This window comes from Sarcophilus harrisii, chromosome 3, assembly GCF_902635505.1.
Source record: "Sarcophilus harrisii chromosome 3, mSarHar1.11, whole genome shotgun sequence".
Taxonomy (NCBI): Eukaryota; Metazoa; Chordata; class Mammalia; order Dasyuromorphia; family Dasyuridae; genus Sarcophilus; species Sarcophilus harrisii.
In genome coordinates this window covers 539,414,000-539,433,713 of record NC_045428.1, presented here as the reverse complement: position 1 = coordinate 539,433,713, position 19,714 = coordinate 539,414,000, and the positions used below count along the sequence as shown (strand labels likewise).

The 19,714-nt window shown below is 48.9% G+C and overlaps 2 protein-coding genes across 3 annotated transcripts in view; both read left to right on the top strand.

Moving 5' to 3' along the window:
- Positions 1-5,546: 5,546 nt before the first annotated feature.
- On the top strand, positions 5,547-6,750 carry LOC105749972 (platelet-activating factor receptor-like). The gene has a single exon (XM_031957289.1). The coding sequence runs from the start codon at positions 5,547-5,549 to the stop codon at positions 6,567-6,569; it is 1,023 nt and encodes a 340-aa protein (XP_031813149.1). The 3' UTR covers positions 6,570-6,750.
- Positions 6,751-11,318: 4,568 nt separating this feature from the next.
- DLGAP3 (DLG associated protein 3) overlaps positions 11,319-19,714 on the top strand; it is a 75,121-nt gene continuing 66,725 nt past the window's right edge. Inside the window, exon 1 of one of the 2 annotated variants that reach the window (XM_031962103.1) lies at positions 11,319-11,918. The gene's annotated coding sequence lies outside the window, so the exon portion shown is untranslated. Of the gene's footprint in view, positions 11,919-17,430; positions 17,528-19,714 lie in introns of those variants that run through there. The other variant, XM_031962104.1, reaches the window with a different exon arrangement.

Sequence of the window (19,714 nt, the reverse complement as noted above, 5' to 3'; positions counted from 1 at the left end):
GCTAAACTTGCCCATCTACAACTTCTACTGGTTGTTCCTTCTTCCACGGGATAGCTTTTCAAATTCTTGAAGATAGTTATCACATCCTCCCTGAACCTTCTCATCTGCAGTTTCTCAAGTTTCTTCAGCCCATCCTCAGATGGTCTGGACTGGGGTGCCCCTCAGCATCTTGGTCAGCTCTTTTAAGTATGTTCTAAAGATTTTTAGGGTCCTTCCTAAAATGGAACACCTTCCCCACTCCCCTGCAGAAGTGAACATAATACTCCAAATGTATCCAGCCTTTGGAATGAGTGACCTTTCAGTGATGAGAGCCTCAGAACTTTGGATCTCAGGGTCAATTCTGCCTAGAATGCAAGAAGTCAGGGACCACACAAAGATAACTGTAACTTCGGATCACTGCCTTAAGCAGGTGTAAAACTCCTTGATGAAATGGTTTTTCAGCCAAAGCAGTAGATATCAGGGCCAATCTATTATTGTCTTGTCTTTGTTGTTTTTGAGGGGGAAGATGGGGCTTTCCTTAAGGGGACAGATCAGTGATTATTTTTAACCTTTTGCTCCCTGTCCACTGTTTGGGTATGGCAGTACTGGGCAGATTCCTTAGTTTTTTCTCTTTTGGGGAGGACATTGCAGGTGGTGTGCTAACTGATAAGGGAGACCCATTCAGTGTTCAATAAAAACATTTTTATTTTTTTGATGTTTGTTAGTTTTCTGTCTTTCCCTCTGTGGATGGGTGAGAGGGAGGTGATGAGAAGGGGCCAGAGGCAGAAGTAGTCCAATGGACTCTTGAGGGGCAAACTCCTAGGGCCCCCTGAGGAACGGAGAAGGCTGCAGCCAGCCTGTCTCCTTCCCCAGACCTTAAAATAAAACCCCTGGGCCTGCCAGGGATTAGAGCTTGATATGTGTGTGTGTAAAAGAGGGGGTTGGCTGTTCCCACCTCCCCAGCCTGGTGGTCAGAGCTGTCTCAGCTGCTGCGGAGGCCGCGGGAGATGCAGTAGGCGGTGGGCGGTGGGGAGGAGGGCGGTAAACCGAAAGGGAGGAGGGGGCGCCAGGGCCAGCTGGTGCCGGGGGAGCAGTTGTCTGGGATTGTCACATGAGGGGGCGCCAGACGGGCGGAGTGGGTCAGGGGGCTCTTGCACAGCGGGGAGGGGCACAGTCTTCCCAAGTTTCACGGGGGAGGGACGATCTGGGAGTTTCCTAGGGCCTTCTTGTCTCCCTCCACCCCAGTTGGAGAACTCCCACCTTACATTCTCTTCCCCCGAAGTGTTTTCCCCTAGTTCCCCTCCTCACGGGTCTAACAGCCCTCTCTTCTCTTCCCTTCCCCCCCCTTTTATGACCCCCGCCTGCAGATCCTTCCCCTAGATTGAACAATTGAACGTTCCTCGCTAGCCCCTTCTCCCCGGGGACACAGGTGTACCCCTTCCCCCCTCCAGCTGTTGTACCCATTTCCGGACTATGCCGACAGATTAGCCCCTGTGCGAAATACAGAAAGTGGGCAGTCCCTTCCCGACTCAGACCCCTCAAAACCTTCTAGACCCACTCGCGATCGCTCTTGGAGCAGCAGATCCAGCGCCAGGTAAGGGAGGGGAACCGATGGCCAAGGGAAGAGGCGGTTGTGTTCGTGGGGAGGGTCATTTCAGTCTCGGCAGGAGCCTAAAACAACCTTCTCGCATCCATGGTTGGAATTGTCGGCTTCTGTCTAGTGGACCTCTGGACCAAGTTCTAGGGTACAAGAGAAGACCGTTCTTTTCCCATCACATAAAGATTCACTCCTTGCTGTGATCTCTTAGCCAGGGTCCCTTCTCCCCAAACTGTAACCCGGAACAGTTATGCTCTTCTAGTTATATATCCCTCCCTCTAAATTATGACCCAGAGGAACTTGGGTGGGTGTGGGCTGGCATGAGGGGCAGAACGGGAGAGACCTGGGCACCTTGAGTGCCAAGAAGCACTTGTCCAGAAGGACAGGGCAGAGAACTTCCCCTTCTTTCTGCCCTTTCCAAGCCCTGGACTCTGGATCAAGGGCCAGAGACAGTTATAGTCTTTCAGGCAAGGCCTCGGATCCAAGATGTGTCCCATGTTGTCTTTTGTAATTGTATAATTTGTGGATATGTCTGAAGGTATCTCTGTGGCTGTCCCATGTGCATTCCTAAGTGGATTTATGTGAATTGATGCCTTCAAATACATGTACATGAAGCCCGTGGGTTTCACTCATAATTAAAAAAAAGATAGTAGCCTTTTACTAGTCGCCACCCCCCCAAAAAAAATCAATGGGGGGAGAGAGTTTGAGTCTAAAAGCCACGTGCACAAATGTGTATGCACAGGTCTGAGGACAACCAGAGGTGCAGCACATTCACAGATTCACACCTTGTGTACCCCCATGCACCTGCTGCTTGGCAGCTCCCACCTTTCCTATTCTCTTATATGTCCCTCTCCCCTCCACACCCTATGAGCTGGCTACCCCACCTGGCCATCTCTGCCTCATACCTGACACTCCTGGCCCTGAAGCCTAGAATTCTCTGCCTCCTCACTTCTGCCTTTTCACTTCCCTGGCTTGCTTTAAGTCTCAGATCAGGTTCTACTCTCCACAGGAGGCCTTTCTCCTCCCTCTCCTCTCCCTCCCAAGCCAGTGTCTTTCCTCTTGAGATCCTGATATTTCTACTTCTCAAACTTTTTCCACTCATGGTCCCTTTTCGTCTGAGACATTTTTATGTAATCCAGGGTAGATAGTATATAAAATAGGTATAAATACGTATATAAAATATATTAGGTAAAAATAACCTGGGAAGAAAAACAAAAATGTATATAAAATTATACAAATCAAACGTTAACTGATAACCAATCCTAATTTTATAACACCTCTATTCAGTGACAAAACCCCAGTTTAGAAGTTGGGGTATATGGCATGTCTGCACATGGTTATTTACATGTTTCCCAAATAAGAATATGAGCTTCTTAAAGGTAGGAATTGTGTTTTTGCCTTTCTTTGTATCCCCAATAAACAGATTGTTGCAAGATCTGAATTCAAATTACACCTCAGATACTTACTAGCTGTGTATTTAACTCTTGTTTACCTCACTTTTTTCTTCTCTAAAATAGAGATATAATAGCATCTATCTCCCAGGGTTATAGTGAAGATCAAATGAAATAATAATTGTAAAGTGCTTAGCACATAGAAGGTATCATATAAATGTTAGCTATTATTATTAATTGCAAAGTGCTTAGCACATAAGTATTATATAAATGTTAGTTATTAATTGTAAAGTGCTTAACATGTATAGGAATCATATAAATGTTAGCTATCATTATTAATTGTAAAGTGCTTAGCACACAATAAGTATTATATAAATGTTAGTTATTAATTGTAAAGCGCTTAGCATGTAGTAGGAATCATATAAATGTTAGTTATTAATATTAATTGTAAAGTACTTAGCACATAGTAGGTGTTATATAAATGTTAGTTATTAATTGTAAAGTATAGTAGGTATTATATAAATATTAGCTATTATTAATTGTAAAGAACTTAGCACATAGTAGGTGTTATATAAATGTTAGTTATTAATTGTAAAATATAGTAGGTATCATGTAAATGTTAGCTATTATTATTAATTGTAAAGTGCTTAGCACATAATAGGTCTTTATAAAAATGTTTTTTTATTGTTGTTTTTCTTAATTATAAAGTACTTAGCACAATGCCTGATACATAGTGAGTGCAGCATAAATGTTACCTTATTGTCATTATTAAATGCCTAGTATGTGCTAGGTATTGGACTAAGCATTAAAAGGGATGCAAAGAAAGGGAAAAGACAGGGCCTGTTCTCAAGGAACTCACAATCTTCCAGGAGGTGGGGGAAGACAGCATATAAACAACTATATATAAATGAGCTATATACAGGACAAATTGGAAGGAATTGACAAAGGGAATGGCACTAATATTGAGTGGAATTGGAAAAGTTTTCTTGTTGAAGGTGGAATTTTAACTGTTTCTTGAAGGGAAAACAGGAGGTGGAGATAAGGAGGAAAAGGATCCCCATTGTTTGGCACAGTGCCTGGCAAACAGTAAGAGCTTAATAGATGCTTGTTGACCTTTCCAGGAAGTCTGGGAAATCCAGTAGAAGGCAAACTACGTGAGAAGGATTCATTGAGCAAGATTCAGAATCAGGGGCTTTGAATTATGCTTCTTCCATTTACTTTTTATGTAACCTTGGGCAAGCCCTTGGACCTCAGTTTCCTCACCTGTACAATGAGAGAGCTGGATTTCTGAGGTCCCTTTCTGGTTTATCCCTATGAGCTTCAGGGCAGGGACTTTGTATCCCCAATGCCTAGCACATAGTAGGTGCTTAATTGAATTGAGTTGAATTGAATCATTCTGAATTGAATCAGACTCAAAGGGCCTTCATTTTGGCACCCTCCTTTTCTTTTTCCAAGACCAGAAAGTTCATTCATGGGATTTCTTTGATATTTCTGAAGAAGACTTTATTTCCACACTTGCTAACTCTTCATGCATCTTACTTAATGTACAATAGCATGTTATATGTATATTATATATCCTGTGTATATATGTATCAGAATGGATGTCTGCATATTTCTATATTGCTTCAAAGTTGTGTACAGGTATATGGATAACATCTTTGTAGATCTCTTTGTGTATAGAAATATGTATTTACATGGATATCTATGTGTATCTGTGTGTGTGTCAATGTGTATTTAAGTTCCTATATTGTGAACACATCTTAGCATATATGTGCTGATATGACTCCGTATGGGTATGTGATGTAGAAGAAAGATATGGAGGAGAATTAGGAGTCAGCTCTCCCTTGGGGTGAGGTCCAGGGCGGGGGGGAAGGCCCATCACTCCTGAATTTGCCCACTCCCTCTATGCCAAACTTGAGAGTCAGGACTGAACCCCTTGAAAACCCTTGCTGGTATAAGGAGGGACTAATTCAGTGTTCATTCTGGCACTTGGACCCTCAGTTTTCCAGTCTCTACTTTTCCTGTCCTGTGACCTTGACTAGGAATTCTCTCTCTCTGTGTCTCTGTCTCTGTCTCTGTCTCTCTCTTCCTCCCTCCCTCCCTCCCTTCCTCCCCCTTTCTCTCTCTCTCTCTCACTCCCTTCCCCCTCCTTCCCCCCTTTCTTTCTCTCTCTCTCTCCCTCCCCCCTCTCTTTGTCTCCCTGTCTCTCTTTCTTTCTGTCTGTCTGTCTGTTTGTCTCTCTCTCTCTCTCTTTCTGTCTCTCTGTCTCTCTCTCTGTCTCTGTCTCTCTGTCTCTGGATATTTATTTATATATCTATATATCTCTGTCTCCTTTTGACCTCAGATTCAGAGGTACTTTTCAGGAAGAGCTGTCTGGGGTGGGGGGGAAGGAGTCAGAAAAAAGACTGGGAGAGTTTGGGGAGCGCAAAAGGGGTGGCTAAGTGGCTTTAAAAGGCTGGTTCCTTGGGAGGAGGTAGGAGGAGGGGACCCCTCGCTTTGCCTCTGCTTTCCCTGCACCCAGCCTTCATGGAGCTCACCCTTCCTTCTTCCCACAGCCCTCCACCTCTCCCTGGGACCCAATGAACCACACAGCAGCAGGTGCAGGCGTTGGAGGCTGTGGCCCATGGGATGATCCTGCCCGCTTCATCGTGGTGCCGGCCGCCTACGCGGTGGCCCTGTGTCTCGGCCTGCCTGCCAACCTGGCTGCCCTGGCCATCTTCGGGAGAGGTGGGGGGCGGCTGGGGCGAGCTCTGCGCCTCTACCTGCTCAACCTGGCTGTGGCCGACATCCTCTTCACGCTCACGCTGCCCTTCTGGCTCACCTACTACCTGAGCCGGGCCCACTGGCCCTTCCCCGCCTCCCTCTGCCACGGCACCGGGGCCACATACTACGCCGCCACTTATGCCGCCATCTCCTTCATGGTCCTCATCAGTGTCAGCCGCTATTGCACAGTGCAGGGGCCCAAGCCCGGATTGGGCACCCGCCTGCCCCTCAACCAGCTCCGGGTGGCCCAGGCCGCCTGCGCCGCCACCTGGGTGCTCTGTGTAGCCTGCGCCGCGCCCTCCCTGGTCTCCTCGCGGGCCCTGAGCCCGGGCCCGGGAGGCACTACCCGCTGCTTCGAGCACGGCTGGGCCAGGCAGGACATGGCCTACGTCACCGTGGGCTTCTTCCTCGCCGCCTTCCTCCTGGTCCTTGGCGCCTACATATCCCTGGCCCGGGTGCTGGTGGGGCCTTCCACATCAGGAGGGGCGTCCCTGGGCCCCTCGGCGCCCGGCTCCCACCGACGCATGGCGCGGACCATGGTACTGGGGCTGCTGCTGGTGTTTGCGGCCTGCCTGGCACCCTACCACCTCATCCTGGCCCCGTGGGTGGCCCGGCAGGAGGGCGATGATGGGGGCCGCGGAGACGGGGAGTGCCCCCTGCCTTCTACCCTGGACGTCCTGCACACCCTCAGTCTGGCCCTGCTCAGCCTCAACAGTTGCCTGGACCCCCTCGTCTACTGCTTTTCATTGCGCCGTTTCCGCCAGGACTGCCGGGGGCTGAGCTGCTGCCCAGGGTCCAGAGGCACCAACGTGCCGGCAGCCTCTTGTTCCTCCTCCTAGGGATGCCCGGGCCCACCAGGCCAGCTCTTCTCTCCCGGGGCTGAGGGGAACAGGGGGAATGCCCAGGATTCACGAGGAAGAGGATCCGACAGCATTTTCTCCTCATCCCTGGCTGGGATACCAGTGCAAGACGGAGTCCAGGAGGACAGTGCCTGTGATTTGGGATTCTGAGAAGTAAACATTTAAGCCCAAAGTGTTGATGTTTTTATTTCACTGGTTGGGGTAGATGTGGCTGTGATTAATAGAGATTTTGGAGTATTTAGTAAGATTTGCATCATGTACTTATGCCATGTGGGGCAGGAACAATTTTGGGATGTAATTGGGGAGGAAATAAGCACTTATAAGGGGCCTATGTACTATTTACTGTGTTGTGACTTTTTTTTTCTTTTTACAAATATCTCATTTGATCTTTCTAACATCTCTGAGAATTAAGTGCTATTATTATCTCCGTTTTATAGCTGAGGAAACTGAAGGAAAGAGAAGTGGTGACTTTTCCGGGATCTCATGGTTGGGGAGCGTCTAAAGCTAGATTTGAACTCAGGTTGTTTGGGCCTGGGTCCAGCACTTGAGCCTCTGGGCCTATGTCACATGACTGGACCTCCAGCTCCCACCCAAACCTTTCAGCATGTTTGTATAAGTGATATCAAGTTACAACACCCAGGGTGTAAAATGGTGGGGGGATGGTGAGGGTAACATGGGACACCAGAAGGGGCCAGCACCAGTTGTCCAAGTGACCTTCTGTCCTGATTTCATCCTGCAATGTGCCTCAGCTGCAAGTTGTGCTGCCAGGTAACTTCATCAAGGTGAGTGGAGAGCAGGGCAGAGCTCTGATGGCTGTCTGCTCTGGGAGTGTGGGAACTTCTCCCTACTGTTCACCCCCTGGCAGTCTTAATAATTCACATTTCATTAATAATTGCTCCCATCTCTATAGCATTTTAAGGTTTACAAAACATCTTTCTCATAACAACCCTATGAAGTAAGTAACATATTATTATCTCCATTTTAATAATATTACTTAGCAGTTATATGGCAGTTTTAAGGTTTGCAAAGTGATTTACATGTATTAATCTTATTTAGTCCTTTCAACAACCCTATGAGATAAGTGCTGCTATTATATCTATTTTACAAAATGAGGAAACTGAGGTTTTGGTAACTTGCCCAGGCCCATACATTTATCAAGAGGCTGAGTTTTTCTTTCCTAATAGTATTCATTCCCCTCTCAATTACATGTAAAGATAATTTTTAGCATTTATCTTTGTAAGATTTTGAGCTTCAATTTTGTCTCCCTCCTTTCCTTCTCTCCCCCCTTCCCACGACAGCAAGCAATCTGATAAAGGCTATACATGTACAATCATGTTAAGCATATTTCCACATGAGTCATATTATGAAAGAAGAAACAGAACAAAAAGGAAAAATCAAGAGAAAAAACAAAAGCCAAAAAAGGTAAAAATAGTATGTTTTGATCTGCATTCATACTGTAGTTCTTTTTCTAGATGTGGATGGCATTTTCTATTATGAGTCTTTTTGAATTATCTTGAATCATTGCATTGCTGAGGAGAGCTGTGTCTATCATAGCTGATCATCACACAATGTATTGTTGTTGCTATTATATTCAAAGGTTCTGCTCACTTCTCTCAGTGTCGGTTCACATAAGTCTTTCCAGGCTTTTCTCAAATCAACCTGCTTACCCTTGCATATAGAACAATAAAATGTGATTATATTAATATACCACAACTTGTTCAGTCATTCCTCCATTAATGGGCATACCTTCAATTTTCAATTTTTTGCTACCACAAAAGAGCCGCTATAAATATTTTTGTACACATGGGTCCTTTTTCCTTTTTTATGATCTCCTTGGAATATAGATCTAGTAGTAGATCATAGAGTAACACAGTTTCATAGTCCTTTGGGCACAGTTCCAGAATGGTTGGATTGGTTCACAACTCTTCCAACAATGCATTAGTTGAATTAGGGTCTCCTTGGCCAGCTCCTTCACTCTATCCACTGCATCCACTCTTTCATTTTATAGATGGTGGAATTAAGATCAAGAGATGTAGAAAGGAAGTGCTTATAAATGGCAGGGCTAAAATTCAGACTTGGGCCACCTGATTACAAGTCTAGTGCTCTTTTTAATGTATCCAAGTTGTTTGTTCAGTTTGGTTTAGTTCCTGCCAATGGTTTCTCCTCTGACCTGTTAGAGCCTAGATTGAATATCTGTTAATCATCCCTTGCCCTTTTCAGTGAGGTCCTGTCCTGATCTTAACCTTTATTCCCTCCTCTCCCTTATAGCTTTTAGTTTAAATAATTTTTAGACAATTGAGGTTAAGAGACTTGAACAAGGTCATATTGCTAGTAAGTGTTAAGTAAGGCTGGATCTGAATTCAGATCCTCCTGATCCAGGGTCTGTGTTCTATCTACTTCACCATTTAGCTGCCTGCCCCTTTTAATCTGGTTTGTGGTGAGAAGACCATCAAACTTAGATTCTAAGAGTTAAAGGACCTGTATTCTAATCCTTCTTCTTCCTCTATCTATCCTGCTTCCTTAGTTGGGGAAGAAAAAGATGATTTCATCCTTATCTTTGAACTACCTCTTTTTTTGTTGTTGTTGGTATTTTGCCTGGTCATTCAGACACGTCTCACATCACTGGAAGTCCTTCCTGGACTGAGCTCCAGCCCAGGACCTTCTCTGCTGCCTTCTTGTCACTCTGAGCTGGAGGAGGGGGACTGTTTGACTGATTCATGCTCACTAAGCAGTTCCTACATCTAGTTTTACTTCTTTGGAAAGCTGGGGCTTCCTCACCTATCGTTCTGGTCAGTAATAAGGCTCTGTGTCCTGAGCATTCTGGGGTTCTGGACTCCTCCCAGCCTCTTTCCCACCAGAAGTCAGACTTTCCTTCCATTTCCTCCAGTTCTACTTCCAAGGTCCATGTATTCTCTGTCTGGGGGTGTTGGTCATTTCTCTTCTTTTGAATGATGAAGATACATATGGCCCAAAGAGGAGAAACACCCTAAGATCAGCCACACAGCAGCAGGTTCTATTGAGAAACCTGAGATTCTCACCTGGCCAGGTTGCTTCTGTACCAAGGGATTGCTCCATAGAGAACACAGAACTTGAAGTTTTGAGATCCTTTTTTTCCCAAGTCCCTCATTTTACAGGTGAGAAAACTGAGTCCCAGAAAGTTTGAGTGGCAAGTAGTAAATAACAGAATTGGGACAAGAATTCTGTTCCAGTAAGTCTGAAATCCAATGCTTTTCCCATCATACTGCTTTGGGACCAACCTAGGATGGATGGGGTATACGAAGGGAGAAAGGAGAGGTGTCAGGGGGCTGCCTGGGTCTACTGTTTCTTCTCTCTAGGTCTTAGTTTCTCCCTTCATACAAGGAGAATGAGTAACTGCTCCCTTACCAGGAAGACACCAAAAAATGGTGTATGTCTATGTTTGTATGTGTATCTGTGTGTATGGGTGAGTGTATGGGTGTGGGAAGGGTTAGGTCTCAGGATGGGGGACTTCCAGATTTTCTGTGCCCAGAATTAGGGGAAGGGAAGGGGCTTTAGTAGTGGGAAGGTTGCTTTAGATCTCCCATCGTCAGCTCCATTCTCAGCAGGATGAGAAGGCTGCCATGTAGCAAAGACCTGCGTATCTCCTCTTCCCCACTGCTCTCAGCCTGTTGGGCTTATGTGGGTTCTCCCACTTACCCTTTCCCTCCTCCTCCCTCCCAGGATCACTCTGGGCCAGGAAGGAGCTGTTCCAAGGGGCTACTGCAGTTGGCTCTCCTGCAGCCTGCTTGCCTCCTACCTCCTGCCAGTTCCAGCCATTCCTCAGTCTAAGCTCTGCAGCTTCCCTGGCTATCATGGGACTAGCCTGCCCCTTCCCCACACCCGTCCCTGAACGTCTGATCTGAGCAGGGACGAGGTGAGGTTTCTCTCTTTGCAGGCGGATTCAGGACTCCAATTAGATATAGCTTTAATTTCTTTTACTGCAGAGGAGCTGGGGTGAGGGTGGGAGGGGGTGGGATGAGGTGTGGGAGGGCTCACTGTACTGGGCTCTTGTCATGGTAACTGTTGAGATGAAGGAGAGGTGGGAAAGGATCAGGGCTTCCAGAGGACGGGTATTTAGAGTTTCAGGAGGAGTAGCTGTGGAGTTAGGGGCAAGTCTGGACGGGTTTGGAGAATAGAAGGTGTGTCCATAAATCTGTGTGACAGGCAGGGACTCTTTGTGCTTATGTCTCAGTCTCTGGGGGTCCTTACATGTGCTGGGCGCTCGGTGGGAGTTTCCTATGTGACCTTTTGGATCTCAGGCTGCTTGTGCCTGTGTCACCGGCTCTGCAGCTGTTTGGCACATGTGTGCGAGTGACTGGAGCGGGAGGGTGAAAACGGTATCTGTGAAACTGTTCCGGTTGTGTGTGTGTGTGTGTGTGTGTGTGTGTGTGAGAGAGGCAGACAGACGGACAGATTCACAGACAGACAAAGAGGCAGAAGGAAACTGTGCGCTAAGGACTGTGGCCAGGAGGCTGGACCCGGTGTCATTGTCAGACTGGTGTGTATGTCTGCACGCCAGGAGCTTGTCCAGCACACCGGGAGCTTGTAGCAGCCCTGTGTGTGGTTGTGACAGTATCTCTGTGTATGCCTGTGACTATGTATCTGGATGCAAGGATGAGGTCCCTCTTCCCCACCTATTTCCCCCTCCCCGCTGCTAGGAGGTGGAGCGAAGTCTCATTCGCATCCCTGAAGGCTACCCAGGGAAATCCCCCGCCTCCGCCTAGCTCAGCCCTGGGCACTGGGGGGCGCTCCCCAGGGTGGTCTCAGCCCCCCCTCCTTCCCCCCGAGTCTTGGACATTAGAGGGCCCGCTCCGATTGAGCCGCGATCTCTCCTCGCCCCCGCCAGACTGGCGGCCGGAGCGGCAGCAGGGGCCCGAGCCCTCCGGGGTTCCAGCTCCGGCCCCGCCCTCCCCCCTCTTCCCCGGATCGTCCTGCGCGGGGGCGGAGCGGGCGGGATCCCCCCCGCCTCCCGTCCGGGTTCCCGGGAAATCCACCCTCCGCAGCTTGCCGGGCTCCCTCCCAGTCTCTGAGGCTCCGGCTCCGCAGCCGGCGCGGCCCCTTCGCTGGGGGCTCCGCAGTGCCCGGAACCCCCCCACCCTTTCTCCTCCAGTCCCCGGCCTGGTGGCCCCCTCCACCATCCCAGCTTGCTGCCTCCGGGCAGCTTCCGGGCCCCAGAGTCACCAAATTGAGCCCTCCCGCTCGGCCTGCCTTCTCTCCCCAGCCTTCCAGCCCTCCGCCTCCGGGCAGCCTCCGGGCCGCCGTGTGACCGGACCGACGGACGCACCGCCACCTCAGCCCGGCCGGGGCCAGGTAAGGCGGCGCGGGGGGAGGGGGGTCCCAGAACCGCAGTGCCCTCCCCCGTCCGGCTCGGACAGCTGCGGCTACAGCCCCCGAGCCCGCCCGTCTCCCTTCCCCCGCTAGCGGCCTCCCTTGCCTGGGGAGGGGGAAAGGGGAGGGTCCCCTGTTTTCGTCCTCTCCCTTCTCCCCGGCTTGCAGCCCTGCAGCCTGGGCTGGGGCTGGGGCTGGGGCTGGGGGCGAGGGAGGGACCCAGGCCCAGGCCGGAAGGAGGATGGTGGCCGTCCCAGGTCCGGGCTCCGAAATCACCACTTGTTCCGAGACCCGGGAGGGCAGCGGGCGGCGTGGTGGCAGTGGCCGTGGCGGCGGCGCCAGGGGCCAGGCGGAGACCCGGTTTCCAGGGGAGACTCAGCTCCCGCCTCCTCCCGCCTCCGCACAAGGGAGGAAGGGATGGAGAAGAGGGGACTTGGATCACAGCACTCAGGGGGCGGAGAGAGCCCTGGTTGCAGGGGCCAGTCTGGGGGATCCCCCTCCCCTGCAGAGAGGACGAAGGGGCAACGGGGGAGGGGCCCCTGGAGAGAAGTTTTCTTGATCTGTGTGGGATTATGAGAGTGTATCTGTGAGGCTGTGTCTGTGTGAATGTGATTCTGTGTGCTGGTGAATGTGAGCGAGAATCGCTCTGAAATGTTTCCCAAGGGGATTCCTAAGGGAGAGGAGCAGAAAGAGAGAGAGAGAGCCTTAGACTTTTCAGATCATTCCTGCAGCTTCTTCTGCTCCCTCGGAGCCATTTGGCTGGGACTTTTGCTCCTTGAGACCCTTATTACTTTAGGGTCTCTCTTACTTGTCAAGATGCTACTGAAAGCTCACCTTGGCCCTTCTCCGTTGGTGGATCAGAAGCCCAAAGTCTTAGGTTCTGGGCCTGGGCTTCCTCTCTGGACAGGGAAGATGGGGGTGAAGCATTCTCCCTGGTTTTCTGGCCTTGAGCCATGAGGGTAAGACCAGAATCTGTGGGCCTGAGGGTCCTAGCCATCTGAAGGGGAGCACTGATGATGTTGGTGTCTGGGGGTTGGGGGCAACTTGAGAGGACTGAAGGAGCTATGTGGGACACCAGTCTTGTGTGAATGGTGAGGGGATCTTGGGCCCAGTGGGTCACAGTTTCTTTGATATCAGTGGTTCCACTGAGGCTCATTTTGTACAGTCCCCTCTCCAATAAGCAAGTCTACACCCTCTGAATAATTAAAAGCAGTTGCATTATTCTCTCAACACTGCAAGGTCTTTCCTACCCTGTCAGGAGAGTCTCAGTAAAACTCCTCAGATGGGATCACTGACTCTGGTGGTCAGTTTCCTTCTTTGTAAAAATGAGTGGACTAGATTGTCCTTTCTAGCTCAGTCAGTCTGTGATTTCTTGACAATAATTGGGACTAGGGGAGGCAATGGAAAGGCAGGAGGTATGGTCCTGTGTTCTGATACTCTTAGAAGTATCAGGCTTCCACTGCCTCTGGATTGACTGGAAATGGAAGAAAGCTTCTAGGCTCCATCTTCTGTTCTAATAAGTCAGTCCATATGGTTGGTTTGTGTGTGTGTTTTTCTTATTTCCCCCATACTTAGTTAATGCCAGGAGACCTTAGGAAAGGGTCCATAGTGAACTCTAAGAAAGTGGAAGGGGGGGGGCGGAGAGGTGAGAAAAGAGGGAGGGAGAAGAGAGAGTGAGGGCTCATGTGTTGGCTGTGAGTCAGTGTTAAAAATGGGAACAGGGAGGGGCTGGTGGGGCAGGTGTTTCTAAAAGGAACATTGGCACAGGTAGGAGAGACACAGACAAAAGCTTCTGCTTCAATCGCACACACAACACATATGCACACATAAAATCATACACGTACATACATGAATACCGAACATGTGTACAGATTTCTCATGCTTCTAAGAAACAGGTCTCGCATCTGTTTTTTTCCCCAAATTTTCACATGCATATTTGTGCTTTCTCTTACCTTCTCCCCCCAAACATACAATATATTTTCTTTACAGGCTTGCCGATGCTCAGTATCTGCTATACTTCCCATAAGGCTGCCACACACAATCAGAAAATGTAAGGAAGGGACCTTAGCAGTCAAGGATGTCTTCAAATAGAAAGGGAGGGGAAAAGAAGGGAAGACAGAGATAGCCAAAAGCTGAACAGCTGTTCTCCACTCCACTGAGAGTGCTGCCTGCAGCATGAAGGTGGAAAGTTAGACATCATAGCACACCACAGAATGTAGAGAAGGAAAGGGGCTTTGAGGACACCTTACCCAACCTCTTGGTTCTAGGCGTGAGCTAAGTGAAACCTAGAGAGGAAACGACAGATTTACTTACAATAATAATGGAGCAAGAATTTGAAATCAGATCACTGACTCCAAACCCCATATTTCTTCCAATGGAAGGAACTGCCTCTTTAGAAAGAACTTCCTGATCACAAGGGTTTTGAGACACTGGAAGGAGTGATTTGGGGACCCTCTTGAACAGATCCATGTCCCAGGGATCCTTTCTGACTTTGAGATCTTAGATTTAGAACCAGAGAGGACCTAAGAGGTTATCAAGTATCACCTCTCTTTTTACAGATGAAGAAAATGAGGATTAGAGGAGTTTAATGATTTATCCAAGGTCATACAGCTAGTAAGTGGCAGAGGGAGGAATCAAATACTAGGTTCTCTGAAAACAGCTTCCTTTGCATTGTACCATATTGTCTTCTATCTCCTCATATGGTAAAGCAAATGGTAAAATCAAATCTGAGATGGAAGATGTACTGATCAGGTGATAGTCCCTTCCTCAGTCCTTACCTTCCAATCTGTACAATGTTTTTGGCACTTCCCAGGTTATCAAATCAATTGATTGACAAACATATCCATCAAGTGCATACTATATGCCAGGGAATATAAAGACAAAAAATGAAACAGTTGTTGCTTTCAGGGAGCTTACATTCTGCAGGAAGAGACAATGAATGCACAGATGAATATATGTAATATTAATATATTAAAAGGAATACAATTTATTTTAGAGTGGAGCTGTGGAGGGGAATCAGGAAGGTTTCCTATAGCAGGTAACAATTTAATGAGTTTGCATGAGGAAGTACATTCCAGTCACTGAAGTCCAGTCTGTGCAGAAGCATGGAGATGGTAGATGGGACATATATATATGGGAACAGTGAGGTGTCAGGTTGGCTGAATTGTAGAATTCGGGGAGAAGAGAAAGCTATAATAAGGGTGGGAAGACTGGATCCAAGTTGTTATAGGTATTACATGTCAAACAGGTGAGTTTGTATTTGATTCTAAAGTGATAGGGAACTGATAGCATTTATTGAGGAGGATAGCAATGTTGTCAGACCTGTGCTTTAGGAATATCACCTTGGCATCTGTGGCTATGGGGAGGATCTGTTAGAATGGGGTTTGGAGTAAGCACAGGGTCTTTGTGATTATGATCACAATGATACCAATAATCCTTCTCTTCCTGTACCACCCTTCCTCCAAGTCCAGCCTGGCCCAGTCCCAAACAGAGCAGCAGCTTCTCCCTTCAGTCTAAGCCTAATGAGACACTAAACGGGCAGCCCAGCTTCTGGCAAAATCCAATAGAAATGGGATTGGATAAAGGATAAGGGAGCTAAACCAGCCCAGGCCCTTATAACATCAAGCACCCCCAGGGAGGAGCATTGGGAAGAGCTGGGACTGGGAGGGAAGGAAAAGGTCAGGAGCCTTGGCAAGGAAAGAGAGATGGGGAGAGGAAGGGCGAGGCTTTGGAGCAGATTAGAAGCCAGGAATCCAACATGTCTCTAATCCTTTCCTGGTTTCCAGAAGTGGGCAAATTGCAGTTGCCCATTCAGAAGCCTCATGCCCATCATTACCTTGCCTTCTAGGGATTTAGGTAACAATCTTAAGCCCTGGGTGTGATGTGTGTGTGTGTGTGTGTGTGTGTGTGTGTGTGTTCAGGGTAGAGGCTTGAGTAAGAACTATATCCAGAAGTGGTCAAACCTGTCTTCAGGCCTGACTGGGCCAAGTATTCCAGTGCTCCCTGGCCCCCTGGTTCCCTGGAAGAGGAATCTTCCCCTTATAAACAGACACAGCCACTTTGGGCACTTCTCAGTCTCACTGTTCTCTTCAGGATTAAAAGTCAGTCTATTATAGGGAAAAATTTCCCTATACTTGAATCAGAAGGGTTTGAGTTCTACTCTTGGATCTGCCATTGACTTCTTCTATGACCTTGGGCAAAACCTTTTCCCTTTTGAAGTTTCTATGCTTTCCTCTATCAAAGGGACTAGATGATGTCTAAGGCTTCTCCCAGCTCTGAATCCCATGATCCACTTTGAAGTCTAACCTCAATCCTTCATGCTGCAGCTAGAGGGGCTAAATTTCTCTATCTGAGAACAGCTGATCAGCCTTTGGCTGTCCCCACCCTGCCTTTCCTTTTCCCTCCTTTCCCCCTCCCTCTTCCATCTTCGGAGGGAGGCAGCTTTGCTTCCTGGAGAGCCTGGGCTGTGGCTGCTGATTCTGAGCAGGCGAGGCAGCCGCTCCATCATTATGGTAACAGGCTGCTAGTTTCTGGGTGGGCATAAGCGCTTGCTTATCTGTTGTGATAACCCGGTGGGGGCCCTCACCCCAGCCCAGGCACAGTAAAGCATGTGGAGGGCTATCATGGCTGAGGTCCTTGACTTCTCCCCTTTCTGGTGCTTACCCTTGGGGACTCAGCTGGAAAGCTGGTGAAGTCTCAGTGTGTGGACATGGGGCCAGAATATACACGTGTGGTACATATGTACACAGGTTCCCACATGCTGGTCTAGACCAGAACATGTTTCATACGTCTCAGATGGCTTGCAGATGTCCACACCCTCTGCAATTGGGGCACCTAGGAAATCAGGCTTTGTGGAGGTGTTCATATGTGTGTGTGTCCCAGTATGTATGTGAGGGCTTCCATTAATGTGTGTCTGCCAGTAAGTGGGCCTGTGCCTGAGTGTGGATACCTGTGGGAATGTATATCTGTCAGTGTCCACAAACTAGGTGCACATGAATGTCAGAGACTACGCCTTGTGTGCAGCAACTATGTGCGAGACTATGTATGTGTTTGTCTCAGAGGATGTCTTACATGAGTGTCTTCCTTTCTGGAATTACTGTCAGCCCTGCCTAGATAAAAAGGGGGCAAAAATGTTGATGGTGGCAGTGGGAGCTGATTCTGGGCTACTCTTCTGCTCTCTAAGATTTTAAGGGGGATCCTCTGGAGGAGGGGGGTCTTGCTTGAATCTTCCCACCCCCTTCTAACTCTCTGTAATACTCAAACATGAAGGAACTGGTGTGCAGGGGATGGAGTGAAATGAGAGAGGATTCCCTCACCCCCGCTTGTCACCCCCACCTCCTAGTCAGGTTCCCAGTTTCTCTCCTCCCTCTCTCTCCCTCCCGCCTGCCCGCCTTCCGATGCTCCTCTCGGCTCAGTAGGCTCCTTGAGCTCTCCCGGCTGTGCCACATGGCTCGCCCCCCTACCCCGCCCCGCCCCATCCTGCCCCGCCCGCCCGCCCCACCCCAGACTGGAGAAGGCTCCCTCCCGAAGGGGGCCACCAACTGGGTGTGGGCAGCAGAAGCAGGATAGCCCAGGCCCACACCTGTCACCGGGTGAGTATTTCTGTCCTTCCTCTGGGACTGAGGAGTAAAGAGCGGGGGTGAGTTATTCCTGAAGGCAGTGGGGAGTGCGTGCAGGGGCACCCAGGCATACGGTTTTCCAGTCCCTCCGTTTATAGCTTTTGGCCTCCTGTGGGTTAATTTCCAAGCTGGGCTGGGCTGGGCTCTTGAGGAATGTGGATAACTGGGAGAGGACGGGGCAGGAAGGGGCCAGCGTTTGTGGGAAGGTCCCTGACAAAGAAGGATTCCTGCGCTGAAAGGTGGAGGGAACTGTGCCCTCGTTCCCTTAGTTCCCCAGGCCCAGCAGCTCTGAGAGGAATCCTTTGGTTCGGTCTGGAAGCTGTCCACGGTGCTGAAAGGGACGCTGTCCTCTGTACCCATTGAAAGCTGGAGCAGGGTCCGGCAGATCTTGCTGCTGTCTGACCCACTTGCTGTGATGGGGAGGTGGGAACTTTTCCCTGACATTGGGGGGAGGGGGGAGGAGAAGAGGTAAGAGGGGACGGGGAGTGGGAGTGGGGAAAGAGGAGGAGGGAGGTCCCTTTTCTGACTCTAGGCTTCACCATGCCCTGAAGGACTCTAGGGTCATGGCTTAGTTCCTGATCCCTTAATTTTAACCTATATCCCAGGGAAAATCCCTGGGATCATGGATGAGGTGGGAACCACTCCTCCAGCTTCACGGTCTTGCTTTATGTACTGGGGATGTTGGGAAGGGCAGTGACAGGTACTACTGAATCCAAGATGTTCCCATCCAGTGACTCCTGGTGGTGGGGGAGAATCAGGTCATCTTTGGGGCTCTGAGGTAGTAACTCAGAAGTTAAGTTGGGTTAATTGAGACCCAGGCATCCAGAGAGTTCAACCAAGTGTGTGTACTTGGAAGGGTGACTTCCTAGAGGGAGATGGGCTTATGGAGGTGGGAGTGAGGTAGAATTTTCAGTCAGAGAGTTTGAGGGTGGGACATTGTTCAGAATCATGGAGGAGGGAGTTGGGGAGAACAGGGAGGGGCCAAGGATTAGAATCGATCGGAAAGGTTGAGAGTTATGGGTAAAAAAAAAGGGGAGGGCTAGAGACATGAAGATGGGAGATCAGAAATAAAGAGGCCCTTAGGGAGTACTTGCTGGGGGCTCCTCTGCCTTTTCCTCTCCAGCCTTTCCTACTGGCCTAGGAAACAGTTCCCTAGGAAGACCCCTTTTTCCCATTGTGCCTGGAGCTTTCCTGGTGTCTTATTTTTGTCCTTGGGTGATACGAGTTCAGGACATGTAAAATAGTCTGTGGGGAACATTTGGTAGGAGCAGTGATTGCAAGCTCAGCCCCCTTCCCCAAGAGAACAATCAAATATTCAAATGAATCCTTTCTCTCTCAGTGGGGCTGGAGAGGCTCAGGAACTTTGGGCTTGACTGGACTCTGGGTCCTAGTTTCTGGATTATTGATTCTGGGCTGGATTGAGCTCTGAGCTATGATTTGTTGAGTGAGGTGGGGGTAGTCTCAGGAGAAAGGTAGGGGCTACTAGATGGACAGGTGCTCATACCTGTCAAAGAGGACATATGATGAGCTTAATCCTTGTATTTCTAACTCCTCTGATGGGTATGTAGTTTCCAGTTTTCCCCAGCCCTGTACTACTATCCATGACCCATTCTTCTCTGGACAGAATATCTGAATTTTCAAGGTTATGGTCCTGAGCTTTCCAGCCAATGGGTCTTTTTGTTGCCCACCCTGTTTTGGCATATTCCACTAAAATGTGCTTTGGCAAGGGACTGTATCCTTATATATGTATAAGTATTCTTTATAATGTGCTCTTGCAAAGGATTGAGTGTTTGCAATCCTGTGAGTAGCAGGGAGATGGTGTATGCATGTGCATATTTTGTAACTGTGTGTGTGTGTGTGTGTGTGTGTGTGTGTGTTGGTATGGAGTGGGATATGTGTGCACAGCTCAGCTTTGCTCCTCCATCTTTTGGTTATATAATGGCTTTTGATAAGCTTTCAGGTTGGAGCCACCCCTGTCTGGAAAAGACCTTTACAGGTCCAGCCACAAGGGTCCTGCTTCCTGTTCCTCTTCCCTCCCTTCTCTTCCTGGTAGTTCCCAGGCCTTGTCTTTGCTGATTTTTTAGATTTTTTCTTCCTTACTTCCCCTCCCCTAACTACAGCTGCCGCTCACTGTCCTCACCTTTGAGCTGAATTGGTCCT

Excerpts from the sequence above, each read along its gene's own strand:
- LOC105749972 (XM_031957289.1), top strand. The coding sequence starts at position 5,547 with ATGAACCACACAGCAGCAGGTGCAGGCGTTGGAGGCTGTGGCCCATGG.